Below are 14,703 nucleotides of genomic sequence, written 5' to 3' on the forward strand. Positions count from 1 at the left end.
TTATTGTCTCTTTTTCTAGGATAGAACCTTGTAAGATGCAACTCATACTATAAGTTTCCAATAGTTTTTATTAGTAAATTTTGGGTAATGCATATCAAACAGATAGAAATGTTTAATATAGAGAGTTAATATCTATCTAAATCAACCATTGATAACATACAAAACAGGAGAAGGCCTTCGAATAGGCCTTGAAGAAAATAAAAGTGTAAGTAAGTAAGGTGTTTAGTTCGATGACAATACTCCAAACTTGGTCTCTAGAAGTTCCTTCAGACTCTACAAAGGTAGTTAATCCAAGGCTCCCAATTCTTTTCGAACAGTGAAATTTTATCATTGAGGATGGCTCAGAGTTTCTCATTGATCATTATCCAGGAAAGCTTGGCATTAATCAGGTCAAATGATATAATGGTGGATTTAGAAGATTTCGCTATTGCGATGCGGGCCACCAGGAAGACGAAAGGTGGTGAATTTTCTCACGCATGGAGCTTCTAAAGTTGGGCAGCCCAGTAAGGCCCCTTTGGATTCTTTTTAAGGTTCATGCCCATTAATGGGTAGAGAAAATTATAGACTCCAACCCACTTGGATATCCCCACCAACTATGGAGGAATAAACCATCTTGAGAACAGCTTCTAAAGCAGCATGAGGAGGCTCCTGGGATACAAAAGGCAAATCTGTTTGGGACTGTAACAGAATGACCCATGACACCCAGAGACTTTTGAAGGATGAGGGGTACTCCTGTGCCAGCGTCACTAATGACTCTTGGGTCTAGGGTCATCCTGTGCCCCTTTTGGGCATAGGGTGACTGAGAAATATTAATTATAAATTACATGAGATGGGACATTACTGATAATTCATGTTTTGCAGGATATCTTGGAATTTTACAGGTTTTTAAAGTCTGACTCCAAATGGAGTGTTTTCATTCAATGGGGGGGACACATGCTTTTGAGGGAAAGGCCAGATGTCTCCTTTCAGGGGTAGGGAATTAGCATGTCAATTATGTTTAGTAAAGGAATGTGTTTTGTGTAACAGGTGAGGGGGACTTGTCAAGCTGTAGTAATTAACCCCTCTAATGCGGAGACGGGACGTCTGGGGGATGATTAGTAATTGGCCCATCTTAATGTGTACTGAAGCCTCATTGTGTAATATTGAGGGTGGAGAGTTTCTTTGTCCCTGTGATTAACTTTAACATGCCTGTACTGTATATAAGAAAGCTAAGATACCATTAAAAGTGTTCATACATTTTGACTCAGAGAACGGAGCTTGTCTCGTCTTTCTGGGGAATTGGTATGGATCATGTCTGTTGGATGGTTGGAGTGTCAGATAAGCTGTCGTGGTTGATGGAATGGGAATATCGTAAACGGTGCTGACCGTTACAGGGACCCTATACCATTGAAGTAGTTTTTTGTAATTTGCCTCTATAAGCAAGTTATTAGTATATGTTCTGGAGCATTTCCCGCTAGTTTTGTGCCAATCCTCAAGATCCAACTCCACTTGCAGGTCCTGCTACTCTAATGTTAAAGTGAAAGTTCACCTTCACCAGCATTTTCCGAAAACCCCCCTATGAAATTCCCTATCTTCTGAACAGTACACTCCTGTTTCGAATGTTGCATTTCCTCCCCTTACACATACAGCCAGGGGAGGTGCATCTTCCCAAAAAATGCTGGCCCTTGATCCCCCCTCCATCTTGCTGTTTGTAGGACAGGGTAAACCCTACAGTATGCACCCCCTAGTGGCCGCACTAGGTAATTCAAACTGCACTTGTATGCTCTCTTCTCTAGCTGCAGAGGCTGAGCGCACTGTGCACGTGTTTAATACATAGTGATTTTGTTTACACAGATACATGAGGTTCCACTGCAAGAACTGTACTGTGAAGAGAATCCTCTACTAAAGAGAGAGCCCGTGACTGCCATTCAAGATGAGGAAATTCTGTCCTTAAAGGTGAATACGAACTTAACCTATAAAAAAAGCACAGCTTATATTGAATATTGCTGATAAAGCACAATTTGTGGTCCTGACCCACAAACTACCCTGCCACCAATGCAGACATTAGGGGACAGGGTGATGATGCTCTTGTTTTGCATAATGCAGAAAGTACAGGCAATATGGAGGTTGAAGTTATTACACTTGGTGTCTAGTGTCCTTATTGGACAGCAATAGGAGAATGCAGGGGGGAGAACATGCCAAATCCTGTCCAAAATGTTATTTCCTTTTTTTTACAGTTGAGAAAAAACAGCCTCTTCTGCATGATCAATGTACATTGCAATTTTCTTTTTTAACAAACTTTGTTGCAGAGTGCTACCCATTTCTGCTCCGAAAGAATAGCTCCTAGTTTGATCATATCTTGTGCAGGACTGATTCTGAATGGGAGTGACTTTTTCATGTTTGATTAGCTCAAGAACTTTCAGTGTCTCAGCAAAACTGAAATTTTTGTTGCAGAGGATGCCTAAAACCTGACTTGTATCTTAGTTCAGACTACTGGGAAAATCAGTGAGCCAATCACACAAGTAGGAAAACACATCTCTGGGGGCTTTGCATACACCAACTGTGTACAGAGCGCATCCAGGTTGCCATATTGCACTGAATTCTACAGAAAATAGTTAAAGTGGTTCTAAAGGCTGAAGTTTTTTTTAAAATTCTATGTATGAAGGTAAAAAACCTTCTGTGTGCAGCCCCTGCCCCCCCCCCCCCCCAAAGCCCTCAAATACTCACCTGAGCTCCCTGATTCAGCAATGTGCACAGGAGCATCGGCTGTCCTGTGTTTCTCTATCCCCATTGGCTCCCACTGATGTCAATCACAGCCAGTGAGTCAATGAGGAGAAAGCGGGGTGGCAGGGCTGTGCAGTGGCTCATGGATGCAAAGAGCAGGGCTCAGGAGCGAGCATGCACAAGTGCCCCACAGCAAGCGACTTGCTATTGGAGGCAATGGTCAAGGGGGAGGAGCCAGGGGTGCCAGTGGGGAACCCAAGAAGAGGAGGATCCGGGCTGCTCTGTGCAAAACCATTGCACAGAACAGGTAAGTGTAACGTGTTTGCTATTAAAAAGGAAAAACTTTATTATGACTTTAAAAGGAAATGTAATTTTTAGTAACAATAAATTACAATATGGCTTGTGTCACAATTATATATGCAAATTATTATTATTTTTTCCCATGAAAGTGGAGTTACCCTTTTAAGACTTGCATTTCATGCAAAGTTACATTTATCCAGTAATGTGAACCTGATCTGCCCTTTAAAGGTAACCATACTAAAGTGCAAGCAGCATGTCATGGCTGCAAGTACCCTAGTTAGCTATCACATAATTTGTTTTGTTCTTGTGGATCCGATGCCCATATTATACACAGAACATTACACTCTCTCCTGGCACTGTGCCCTGTACCTTGTTGTTCAGCTGGCTCATAAAAGCTCTGGAATTTCACAGTTGTGTGATGGATATTGGAGAGAACTGAATGCCTGTGCACAGTCTGGGGCTCAATGGGGATCAGTTTGATTTGGAAACTTCAGCACAGGTGTTACCCTAAGCACATTTTAGGCCAGAAGCTTTTAATCTTTAAAGTATAACTGAAGGTAAATCATAAAAAATAATATCTAATAAAGCAATTCACACAAAGCCCATTTTATCGTCTTTTTGTATCAAAAATCAAGCATGGTGTCACTATTTACCTAATTTAAAAGTGCTTTATACCCCGTATTTCATCACTTCCTTCGATGCATGGACTACACTTCTGCATTCCCCCTGAATACTCTGTGATCACTGGGGTAGATTCACGTAGCTGCGTGCCTAGTTACGGCGGCACAGCGTATTGTATTTACGCTACACCGACGCAACTTACAGGAGCAAGTGCAGTTTTCACAAAGCACTTGCTCCGTAAGTTGCGGTGGCGTAGCGTAAATGGGGCCGGCGTAAGCGCGCGTAATTCAAATGTGGAAGGGGGGCGTGTTTTATGTAAATATATGATGACCTGACGTGATTGACGTTTTGTACGGACAGCACATATCCCAGTGTGCATTGCTCCCAAGTACGGCGCAACGACGTATTGGTTTCGACGTGAACGTAAATTACGTCCAGCCCTATTCGCGAACGACTTACCCAAACGATGTAAAAAATTCAAATTTCGAAGCGGGAACGACGTCCATACTTAACATTGGCTGTGCCTCCTAATAGCAGGAACAACCTTACGCCGAAAAAGCCTAACGTAAACAACGTAAATAAATTGCGCCGGGCGTACGTACGTTTGTGAATCGGCGTATCTAGGTAATTAGCATATTCTAGCGGCCAGCGTCAGAATGCACCCTAAGATACGACGGCGTAAGAGACTTATGCCAGTCGTATCTTAGGCTAATGTCGGCGTATCTAGCTTTCTGAATACAGAAAATAGATACGCTGGCGCAGATTTTAATTTACGCGGCGTATCTATGGATACGCCGGCGTAAATTCTCTCTGAATCTGGGCCACTGTTTACATGCTCTGTGTGCTTTGGGACTACAGTGCTGCTTTTGGTCATGTGATCAAAATCCTCCAAAGCACTGCTTCCGTTTCCGAATGCCAGGCCCCCGGCCCTAATTCCGCCCTGCAAATAACCACTCCCATTATACACAGATCATTCTGGTCCTCCCACCGAGACGCCAACATGAGACTCCCCACTGTTAGAAAAAGGCGCATAGAATTATGGAAATTGCACTTACAACAATATTTCACAAGACTTTGGGAACGCAAGATGACCTGCAGATGAAACCCATTTACCGTTCCTTTTTACAATCAGACCGCGTAAGCGCTGGCCCGAGGTATAGAATGTGATTTTCTCAAGATTGACAAAGGCAAGGCAGATTTCATAGATGACATGAATGATAATAGAGTCAATCAGAGCTAATGAATTTGTAAACTTCATTAGAGAAGGATAGTCTTCAGTTGTACTTTAAAGTTTAGGAAAAGGCTTGTTGGTAAAATAACTCCATGCAATCAGTTCAGTAATGTAAGTACATTGGTATGGCTACATTTTGTAAAGCTTTGTTTATGTATCTTTTCTTCTTTATAATGCATTGTGGTCATATGACTGCAATGACAGGGCATCGTTCCTGTACTTGTCACATGGTCACACCACACTGATCTGCTTCCCTGTCCGGGCCCCTCTGTGTGTCTGTGATCTCCCCCATCAGCGGCCCTCGCGACGCCACTGCACACAATGAGAGGAGGAGTGAGGGGAGCACTTTGGCACCCCCCCTCTGCGACGCCTGGGTGCAATGCACACCGCGCACCCACCCAGGATCGGCCCTGAATGCCTCTATGTTCATCCTGGAAGTTGGATGTGTCTGCTCCTCTGCAGCCTCCTCATTCATGATAAGACCTCTAGATGCTGGGCTGGGCACCATGGGGGCAGGGCCTGGTGAAACAGGGCAAGGCTTGATGGGGCTGGGCTATGTTACTTACACAGCTACTGACAATGGTACCAAGAAGTGCCTGTGAGCAGCCACATTTGGCTGCACAGGCACACTGTTGGAGGTGACGCAGAGGAGGATTACTAAATGTCTAGGTTGGACTGCTAAATGTCTAGGTTAGACTTCTAATCACATGTAGCACTACTCCCGTAGGAGCTGCTGGTTTAGATTTGGTCCTTGCACGTTACCTCAATATTCGTTGTCTAGGGGAAAAAAGTCTGTAAAGAACTCCAATGTCGACACGAGACGTAAAACCTTAAAGGATCACTAAAGGGAATTTTTTTTTTTAGCTAAATAGCTTCCTTTACCTTACTGCAGTACTGGTTTCATGTCCTCATTGTTTGTTTTTGCTTTGAAGTTGCTGTAATTCTGCTGTGATCTCCACACTTCCTGCTTGTCTGGGTCCTTATGAACAATCTCATGGCAGCTTTTCACTGTGGTCCAAGCTGTGTGTCTAAAACTCCTCAGAACCAATCAGATTCATTTTAAAAACAAAACACTGCCCTGGATTTGTTTGTTTTTGTTCTGTGGGTCTCTTTACTTCACATAAACATGAAACCAGTTGAAAAACGAAAGTGAAACTACAGGCACATTATATGATTGAATTGAATCTATTTTTAATCATTTTTAAAAGGAATCAGTTAACTTTTATGTCTCTATACCCTGTAAACAGTTATTTCAGCAAAAAAAATGTTTTCCTTTAGTGCTCCTTTAAGCTTAGCAGCCAGAATGATGCACTGACAATAATCAGCAACAGTCTCTGCCACAGACTGGTTATGAGCAAAACGAACAGTCCGGAATCCTCTGCCACAGCCGAACTTCCAGCCATACAGTTTAAGAGCCTTTAAGCCAACCCAGCGAAACTGTAGGGTAACATGAGCTGTAGATCCCCCTTAATAGGGTCACCAGGCCTATCCCGAGACATTAGCCTTCCGCTTGGTCTCCTCCTGGGCAGGTCCGTCCCTATGATTCCTCCATTAAGTAGCTTCCTCTAGTAGATGGACAGCTTGGGATCTCTTTACAGTTGTAGGCCCCAGCCAGGGTAGCTGGGCCTACATGATAGAGAGGCAGCCTCAGGCCAACTTGGCCACGAGGCTGAAAATCACAACGACACCTACCTCGCGCCAGGAGGGCCACGAGGTGAAGGACCCCAAAAATTGACGTCTGCCCCTTAAGTACCCTTCCCCAGCATGCCCAGCGGGGAGACCACTCCCACTGGGCTGTTCCCGGGAAAAAAACACTCAATACATCATAGCCTGCCCTTTTCCAACATTGGCCTGTGGTGGTATCCCCACCTACAGGCAACAGTGGGAAAATCCTTTTAGGCACAGCCACAGCCAGAACAGAAGCTGATTTAGCATAAATCATTAAAGTCTGAGCCAACTATCAGCCCAGACACCCACTAAATTTAGCACAGCGCCTGATCAATGGGAGCAGGGCGCTACACACAAAATTAGCAATTCTTCTCATGCATAATATAAAAGTTGTATATATTATTCATATAATTAAAGGGTATTTTTCGTTTTTACCCGGAATTCCACTTTAAACTTAGATGTTTTTTATTTTCTGTACAGGAAATGACAGCAAGATTCATTTTACATCATGTACAGGACAGAGACTCCTTGATAAGACAGCAAATTCCATATTATCCTGAAGCGAAGACAATACTTTCCAGCAGGAATATATGTGCTCTGTGTGGGACGTGGTTTCTAGACATGTGGCTTGAATGTGTAAAGTTTGTGGACATAAAAAAGGTGTGTACTATACAGACCCTATTATACTGCATTCAAACTACATTACAATACTCATGCCGCGTACACACCATCACTTTATGTGATGAAAAAAAACAATTTTTTTCTGTGAAGTAAAAAAACGAAGTTTTTGAAACTTCATTTTCAAAAACAACGTTGCCTACACACCATCGTTTTTTCAAAATGCTCTAGCAAAGCGCGGTTACGTTCAGCACTTTTTTCCATTGAAGCTCGCTTCATAACTAGCTTCTGAGCATGCGTGGGTTTAAAAACGTCGTTTTAGCTACACACGGTGATTTTTTGTGACACAAAAAACGACGTTTTGAAAAACGACACAAAAAATTGAAGCATGCTCGAATTTTTTTTTTTCGTTTTTCAGAGGACATAAAACTACGTTTTCCCCACACGCGGTCATTTAAAATGACGTTTTTAAAAATGTTGTTTTTTTTCATCACATAAAGTGATGGTGTGTACGCGGCATTAGATTCAAAGCAGAGGGAAAGTTTATTACAGCTCTTTTAAACCAGGACCAGATCTAACATGTCCAATGTGGGGGTGCAGTAAAAAATATCAGAGGAGCAAAGGATGGGAGGTCAGCAGGACAGTGTACAGGGGATCAGCAGGGCAGAGGATAGGGTCAACAGTTTGTAGGGCAATGTACAGAGGCCAATAGTTTGTAGGGCAGTGTACAGGGGTCAGCAGGGAGGAGGACAGGGGTCACAATTGGCTGGGCAGGAGTCACTGCTGGCAAGGCAGAGGACAGGGGTCACTTTTGGAAGGGCAGAGTGACAGGGGTCACTTTTGGAAGGGCAGAGTGACAGGGGTCACTTTTGGAAGGGCAGAGTGACAGGAGTCACTTTTGGAAGGGCAGAGTACAGGGGTCACTTTTGGAAGGGCAGAGGACAGAGGTCACTTTTGGAAGGGCAGAGGACAGAGGTCACTTTTGGAAGGGCAGAGGACAGGGGTCACTTTTGGAAGGGCAGAGGACAGAGGTCACTTTTGGAAGGGCAGAGGACAGAGGTCACTTTTGGAAGGGCAGAGGACAGAGGTCACTTTTGGAAGGGCAGAGGACAGATGTCACTTTTGGAAGGGCAGAGGACAGAGGTCACTTTTGGAAGGGCAGAGGACAGAGGTCACTTTTGAAAGAGCAGAACACTCAGTAAGGCTTCTTTCTCTCATCTATGCACTGTACACTGGGCACAGGCAGCAGAGTTCCTCCTCCCCACACAAAGCATAGCTGAGATCAGTAGTGTCAGACAAGGACAGTATAGTGTCTAATTATGGCAGTATAGTGGCAGAATAGGGCAGCAAAGAGCCAGATTAGGGGTAGTGCAGTGTCATATTACAGCAGTATAGTGCCATATTAGGGTGATATAGTGTCAGATTATGGTAGTATAGTGGCATGTTATGGCAGTATAGTGGTAGGTTAGGGTGGTATAGTGTCAGATTATGGTGGTATAGTATCAGATTAGGGTAGTATAGTGGCAGGTTAGGGTGGTATAGTGTCAGATTACAGCAGTATAGTTTCAGATTAGGGTAATATAGTGGCAGGTTAGGGCAGTATAGTGGTAGTTTAGGGCAATATAGTGGCATTTTAGGGCAGTGTAGTGGCAGGTTAGGGCTGACAGTGGCAGTGTCCTCAGTCACTTACCCTATGACTGCAGATGAAGACACCCCCAGCTTCTGTGTCCACTCCTCCCCTTCTTCAACTTCAGACATTGGTGTCTGTGGGAGAAGTAGAGGAGGTAGCCACACCCCCAGCCCTGTCCACCAACTTCAGCTGCCTTAGGATATATTCAAAATCCTGAGAAGCAATTTAAAGTGGAGGTTCTCCGAAAATATCAATTTGTTCTTAAAGGGGTTGTAAAGGTTCGTTTTTTTTTGTTCCTTTAAGCTAGTGCATTGTTGGTTCACTTACCTTTTCCTTCGATTTCCCTTCTAAATGTTTTTTTTGTTTTGTTTTCTTTGTCTGTCTGAATTTCTCACTTCCTGTTCCTCCTCAGCAAGGTGTTCAGTAAGCTGTTCTAAATGACTTTCCACCGCTCGGATGATGGTGGAAAGCTTACTGAGGAGAAACAGGAAGTTAGAAATTTAAACAAAGAAAAAAAACATTTAGAAGGGAAATGGAAGGAAAAGGTAAGTGAACCAACAATGCACTAACTTAAAGGAACCTATTTAGAAAATAAAAGACGAACCTTCACAACCCCTTTAATCAATCAATGCACTATATACTGTACATCATTAAAAGCGTATTATTTAGATTCCAATCTAGACTTCCGGGATTCCCCTCCCGCGGGAGTAGGCGTTTCTAAACCTTTCTCCGGCGCCGCAATGCAAGTTGGGACTTCGCTGCAATGTATTCTGGGAGCACAGTGTCATGCTTCCTAGATACATTGTGTAACGCCGTGCAGTGAAATCTCGCGAGATTTCACCGCTTCCAGGAAATGCTTGCTTGTGGGCTTCACAATGCCCACAAGCAAAATGGAAAATCACAGGATTGGATTTTATAACTCAGTTTTTCAAACGAAAACGGACAGCGGATAATTGAAGAGACCAAAGAAGTGAGTGTACCTTTGAATTGTTAATCCCCATACAATGCTCAAAAAAAAAAAAAAAAAAAACGATTTGCCCCAGAACCCCCGCTTTAAGCTAATTAGAGGACAGGGGAGTGGTACAGGTAGCCTCCCCTGCCCCTCTGGGCCCTCTTTTGATCCGATCATTGGTGCAGATGGTCAGTACATTTACTAGTACATTTACAAAGCTGCAGGGAGAGGAAAAGTGCAGCTGTATGCAGAACGTTTGTGGAGGAAGGTGGTGGGCTTTGGGGGAGGTACAACTAAAATCTGGGGAGGCATAGCCCACCCCAGCACCCGCCCTAGATCCAGCCAAGTTCTCAACCTTTTCAAAACAGAGGAACCCTTGAAATAACTTTCAGATCTCAGAGAACCCTCGCTAGAAATACAGGTCATTCTCAAAAAATTAGCATATTGTGATAAAGTTCATTATTTTCTGTAATGTACTGATAAACATTAGACTTTCATATATTTTAGATTCATTACACACAACTGAAGTAGTTCAAGCCTTTTTATTGTTTTTATATTGATGATTTTGGCATACAGCTCATGAAAACCCAAAATTCCTATCTCAAAAAATTAGCATATCATGAAAAGGTTCTCTAAACAAGCTTTTAACCTAATCATCTGAATCAAATAATTAACTCTAAACACCTGCAAAAGATTCCTGAGGCTTTTAAAAACTCCCAGCCTGGTTCATTACTCCAAACCGCAATCATGGGTAAGACTGCCGACCTGACTGCTGTCCAGAAGGCCATCATTGACACCCTCAAGCAAGAGGGTAAGACACAGAAAGAAATTTCTGAACGAATAGGCTGTTCCCAGAGTGCTGTATCAAGGCACCTCAGTGGGAAGTCTGTGGGAAGGAAAAAGTGTGGCAGAAAACGCTGCACAACGAGAAGAGGTGACCGGACCCTGAGGAAGATTGTGGAGAAGGACCGATTCCAGACCTTGGGGGACCTGCGGAAGCAGTGGACTGAGTCTGGAGTAGAAACATCCAGAGCCACCGTGTACAGGCGTGTGCAGGAAATGGGCTACAGGTGCCGCATTCCCCAGGTCAAGCCACTTTTGAACCAGAAACAGCGGCAGAAGCGCCTGGGCTACAGAGAAGCAACACTGGACTGTTGCTCAGTGGTCCAAAGTACTTTTTTCGGATGAAAGCAAATTTTGCATGTCATTTGGTAATCAAGGTGCCAGCGTCTGGAGGAAGACTGGGGAGAGAGAAATGCCAAAATGCCTGAAGTCCAGTGTCAAGTACCCACAGTCAGTGATGGTCTGGGGTGCCATGTCAGCTGCTGGTGTTGGTCCACTGTGTTTTATCAAGGGCAGGGTGAATGCAGCTAGCTATCAGGAGATTTTGGAGCACTTCATGCTTCTATCTGCTGAAAAGCTTTATGGAGATGAAGATTTAATTTTTCAGCACGACCTGGCACCTGCTCACAGTGCCAAAACCACCGGTAAATGGTTTACTGACCATGGTATTACTGTGCTCAATTGGCCTGCCAACTCTCCTGACCTGAACCCCATAGAGAATCTGTGGGATATTGGGAAGAGAAAGTTGAGAGACACAAGACCCAACACTCTGGATGAGCTTAAGGCCGCTACCGAAGCATCCTGGGCCTCCATAACACCTCAGCAGTGCCACAGGCTGATTGCCTCCATGCCACGCCGCATTGAAGCAGTCATTTCTGCAAAAGGATTCCCAACCAAGTATTGAGTGCATAACTGAACAGAATTATTCGAAGGTTGACTTTTTTTTTTTTATTTAAAACACTTTTCTTTTATTGGTCGGATGAAATATGCTAATTTTTTTAGATAGGAATTTTGGGTTTTCATGAGCTGTATGCCAAAATCATCAATATTAAAACAATACAAGGCTTGAACTACTTCAGTTGTGTATAATGAATCTAAAATATATGAAAGTCTAATGTTTATCAGTACATTACAGAAAATAATGAACTTTATCACAATATGCTAATTTTTTTAGAATGACCTGTATATCTACAACTCATGGTACATTAGTGTGATGTTCATTGGGAAGAATGCTCTTTACACTTGTGGTCACTGGGAAGAATTATCCCCTTATCGATTGCTAGTTAAAAAGATCAATGGTGTCACTGGGACCTTATTTGAGCGGAAGAAATTGCTCAAGTAACCCCTGGCAACCTCTGGAGGAACCCTAGTTGGGAAACTCAGGTTTATTACATTGTGATGGCTACCATTTTTATTTAATTTCACACTAAATAGAAATCTACCTAACACGTAAATCTGCCATCTGGATGGTTGCTGGAAAGGACCAGCATAAAACAGACCAAGATTGGAAATGTTGTCAACACCAGATACAGCCTGGTTGTTTCAATATATACATGTTTTTTTCCGTAGTCCAAAACATATAAGTTAACTGTCTCCTGTACAAAGTAACTTAAAGCGGAGGTTCTCCCTAAATTTTGACTTTGGCTGAGGTCAACTAGCCGGCATAGACAATATCTAATCTGTTTTTTTTTTTTTTTTGTAATAGCGATCCTTACCTTGGTACTGCAGCAGTTTCTCTCCTGTCAATCACGATTTCCTGCGGGAGTGGGCGTGTATAATCCTTTTCCCCCGACCAGCGCTTTGTCTCCTGGGAAAGAGTCATGAGAATCCCAGGAGACGCGATGTGCTGAAATCCCGCGATATCTCACGGGTCACGTGATCAGCTATCAGCTGCTCATTGACCGTTCTGAGCTATAGCTGATAGAAAAGGTAGAAGTCTTCACAACGGGGCGTGAGCTTATTACGCCAGCCGTTGTTATGGCAACCATGTAGTGTTGACGGCGACGCTCGCCGTCAACACTGCACATGCGCGGGATAGAGCGGTGAATGCTGAGACGTCAGCATTCACCGTATCCCGGAAGACTACCCTGTGGGCTTCAGAGTGCCCACAGTTAGGATGGAAACGTCCATCGCGCGTTTTTATAAAATATAGTTTGCGGGACAAAACTGATCCAGCCGGCTAAAGGAGTGGACACACGGGCTGCCGACTACTACAGGTAAGAGTGCTAGAACGATACAAATAAAAAAAACTGAAAACCCGCGGAACCTCCGCTTTAAAAGAGAAGTTCAGGATTGTAAATAAACAAACAATTATACTCATCTAGGTGGATGCAGCTTCAATCCGATGCTGCATCTGTGCTCTGCCAGTTCTGTAGTGAGAGTGAGCGATCAAATACTGCTGATTGCTCAGTTTCCTCTCCCCACTCTAAGCAGAGAGCCGGGACTGTGGAGGGGGTGGGAGGGGCTGGCTCAGGCTCTCATCAGATCACTGAGAGGCTGAACAGGTGCAGATTCAGATGGATGCCGACCACATGGTCGGGATCTTTTTAGATTCTGGACCTGCTTTGTGATGAAAACAAATCAAAGGAGTGCAGAACAAGTGGCACTCCTGTGATCCTGTGATGAAAAAACTTTGCCCATACTTCTCCTTTAAGTGTAAATATGACTGTAATAAATATATGGTACTTTATTTTTGGCTCCTTAGGGGCGGGAACTAATGCAAATGGTTCAATGTACTCTACAAGTATCATATAAACAAAGTACGGTAGATACAAGTAACCTGTTCACTGTTAGGATTCCTAGTAAATATTTATGCCATTTTCTTTCTTTAATTTAAACTTTTGTGCCTTATTGTATATTGACAGAAAATGAAAACCTCCAGCAATTTACAGCTTCTGCCAGTGAAGATTTTATTATGTTCGTACAGATGCTTCAATCAAAGACAGACAGATCTGTTTGGCGTAGCAGTCCAGTAACACACAGTGGTTTGTAGGATTTGTCTATGGGGCCATTTTATGGACCAATAAGAAAAATGGCAACAATAATATGCGTAGGGGCTTGTTTACACCATATGGAGTCAAAAACATTTTTTAACACTTATGCCGCGTACACACGCTAGTTTTTCGGCATGAAATTTTTTTTTTTAAAAACGTCATTTAAAATCATCGTGTGTGGGCTTCACATCGTTTTTTGGCTTCTGAAAAAATTTTGTTTTTCGTGTTGTAAAAAATGATCGTGTGTGGGCTAAAACAACGTTTTAAACCCGTGCATGCCCAGAAGCGAGTTATGAGACGGGAGCGCTCATTCTGGTAAAACTACCATTCATAATGGAGTAAGCACATTCATCACGCTGTAACAGGCAAAAAAGCGCGAATCGTCTTTTCCTAACAAGGAATCCGCTAAAGCAGCCCAAAGGCAAATAGAACTTCCCCTTCAGAGTGCCGTCGTACGTGTTGTACGTCACCGTGCTTTGTTTATCATTTTTCAAAAACGATGGTGTGTGGGCAACATCGTTTTTAATGATGAAGTTGGAAAAACTTTGTTTTTTGGACATGCTGAAAAACGATATTTTTTTCATGCCCAAAATCGACCGTGTGTACGCGGCATTAGGCCTCGTACACACGACCGAGGAACTCGTCGGAAAAGACACATCATTTTCCTCGACGAGTTCCTTGTTAGGCTTGTCGAGAAACTTGACAAGCTTGCTTTGCGTACACACTGTCAAGACCAAATCTCGTCGTTCTCAAACGCAGTGACGTACAACACATACAACGGCAGGGGAAGTTCGATTCCACTGGCACAACCCTTGGGGCTGCTTTTGCTAATCTCATGTTACTGCGTGTTAAGTAAAAGTTTGGAAAGAGACGATTTGCACTTTTCAGACTGTTACAGCGGGAAAAATGTGTTATCTCCATTACAAATGCACCTTTTACCAAAGATGCGCTCCCGTATCATACTTTATTCTGAGCATGCGCGGGTTTCTTAGCATACACACGATCGTGTTTCTCGTCAAAACCAGCCCGACGAGGAACACGGCGAGGAAATTGAGACTCCCCTCGAGGAATAAGAGAACTTGTTCTCGTTTTTTCTCGTCGAACTCGACGAAAAACAAACACACGACCGTTTTCCTCGGCAAAA

General features: G+C 43.4%; 1 protein-coding gene across 1 annotated transcript in view; it reads left to right on the forward strand.

Moving 5' to 3' along the window:
* The window catches only part of LRRC69 (leucine rich repeat containing 69), a 30,526-nt gene extending 16,860 nt beyond the window's left edge, over window positions 1-13,666 (forward strand). The window contains exons 6-8 of the mRNA XM_040354618.1: window positions 1,834-1,935; window positions 7,004-7,183; window positions 13,431-13,666. Of these exons, the coding sequence (XP_040210552.1) occupies window positions 1,834-1,935; window positions 7,004-7,183; window positions 13,431-13,541 (393 nt within the window). The 3' untranslated portion in view covers window positions 13,542-13,666. The remainder of the gene's footprint in view (window positions 1-1,833; window positions 1,936-7,003; window positions 7,184-13,430) is intronic.
* Window positions 13,667-14,703: the final 1,037 nt, after the last annotated feature.

This window comes from Rana temporaria, chromosome 5 (genome assembly GCF_905171775.1).
Source record: "Rana temporaria chromosome 5, aRanTem1.1, whole genome shotgun sequence".
NCBI classification, from domain to species: domain Eukaryota; kingdom Metazoa; phylum Chordata; class Amphibia; order Anura; family Ranidae; genus Rana; species Rana temporaria.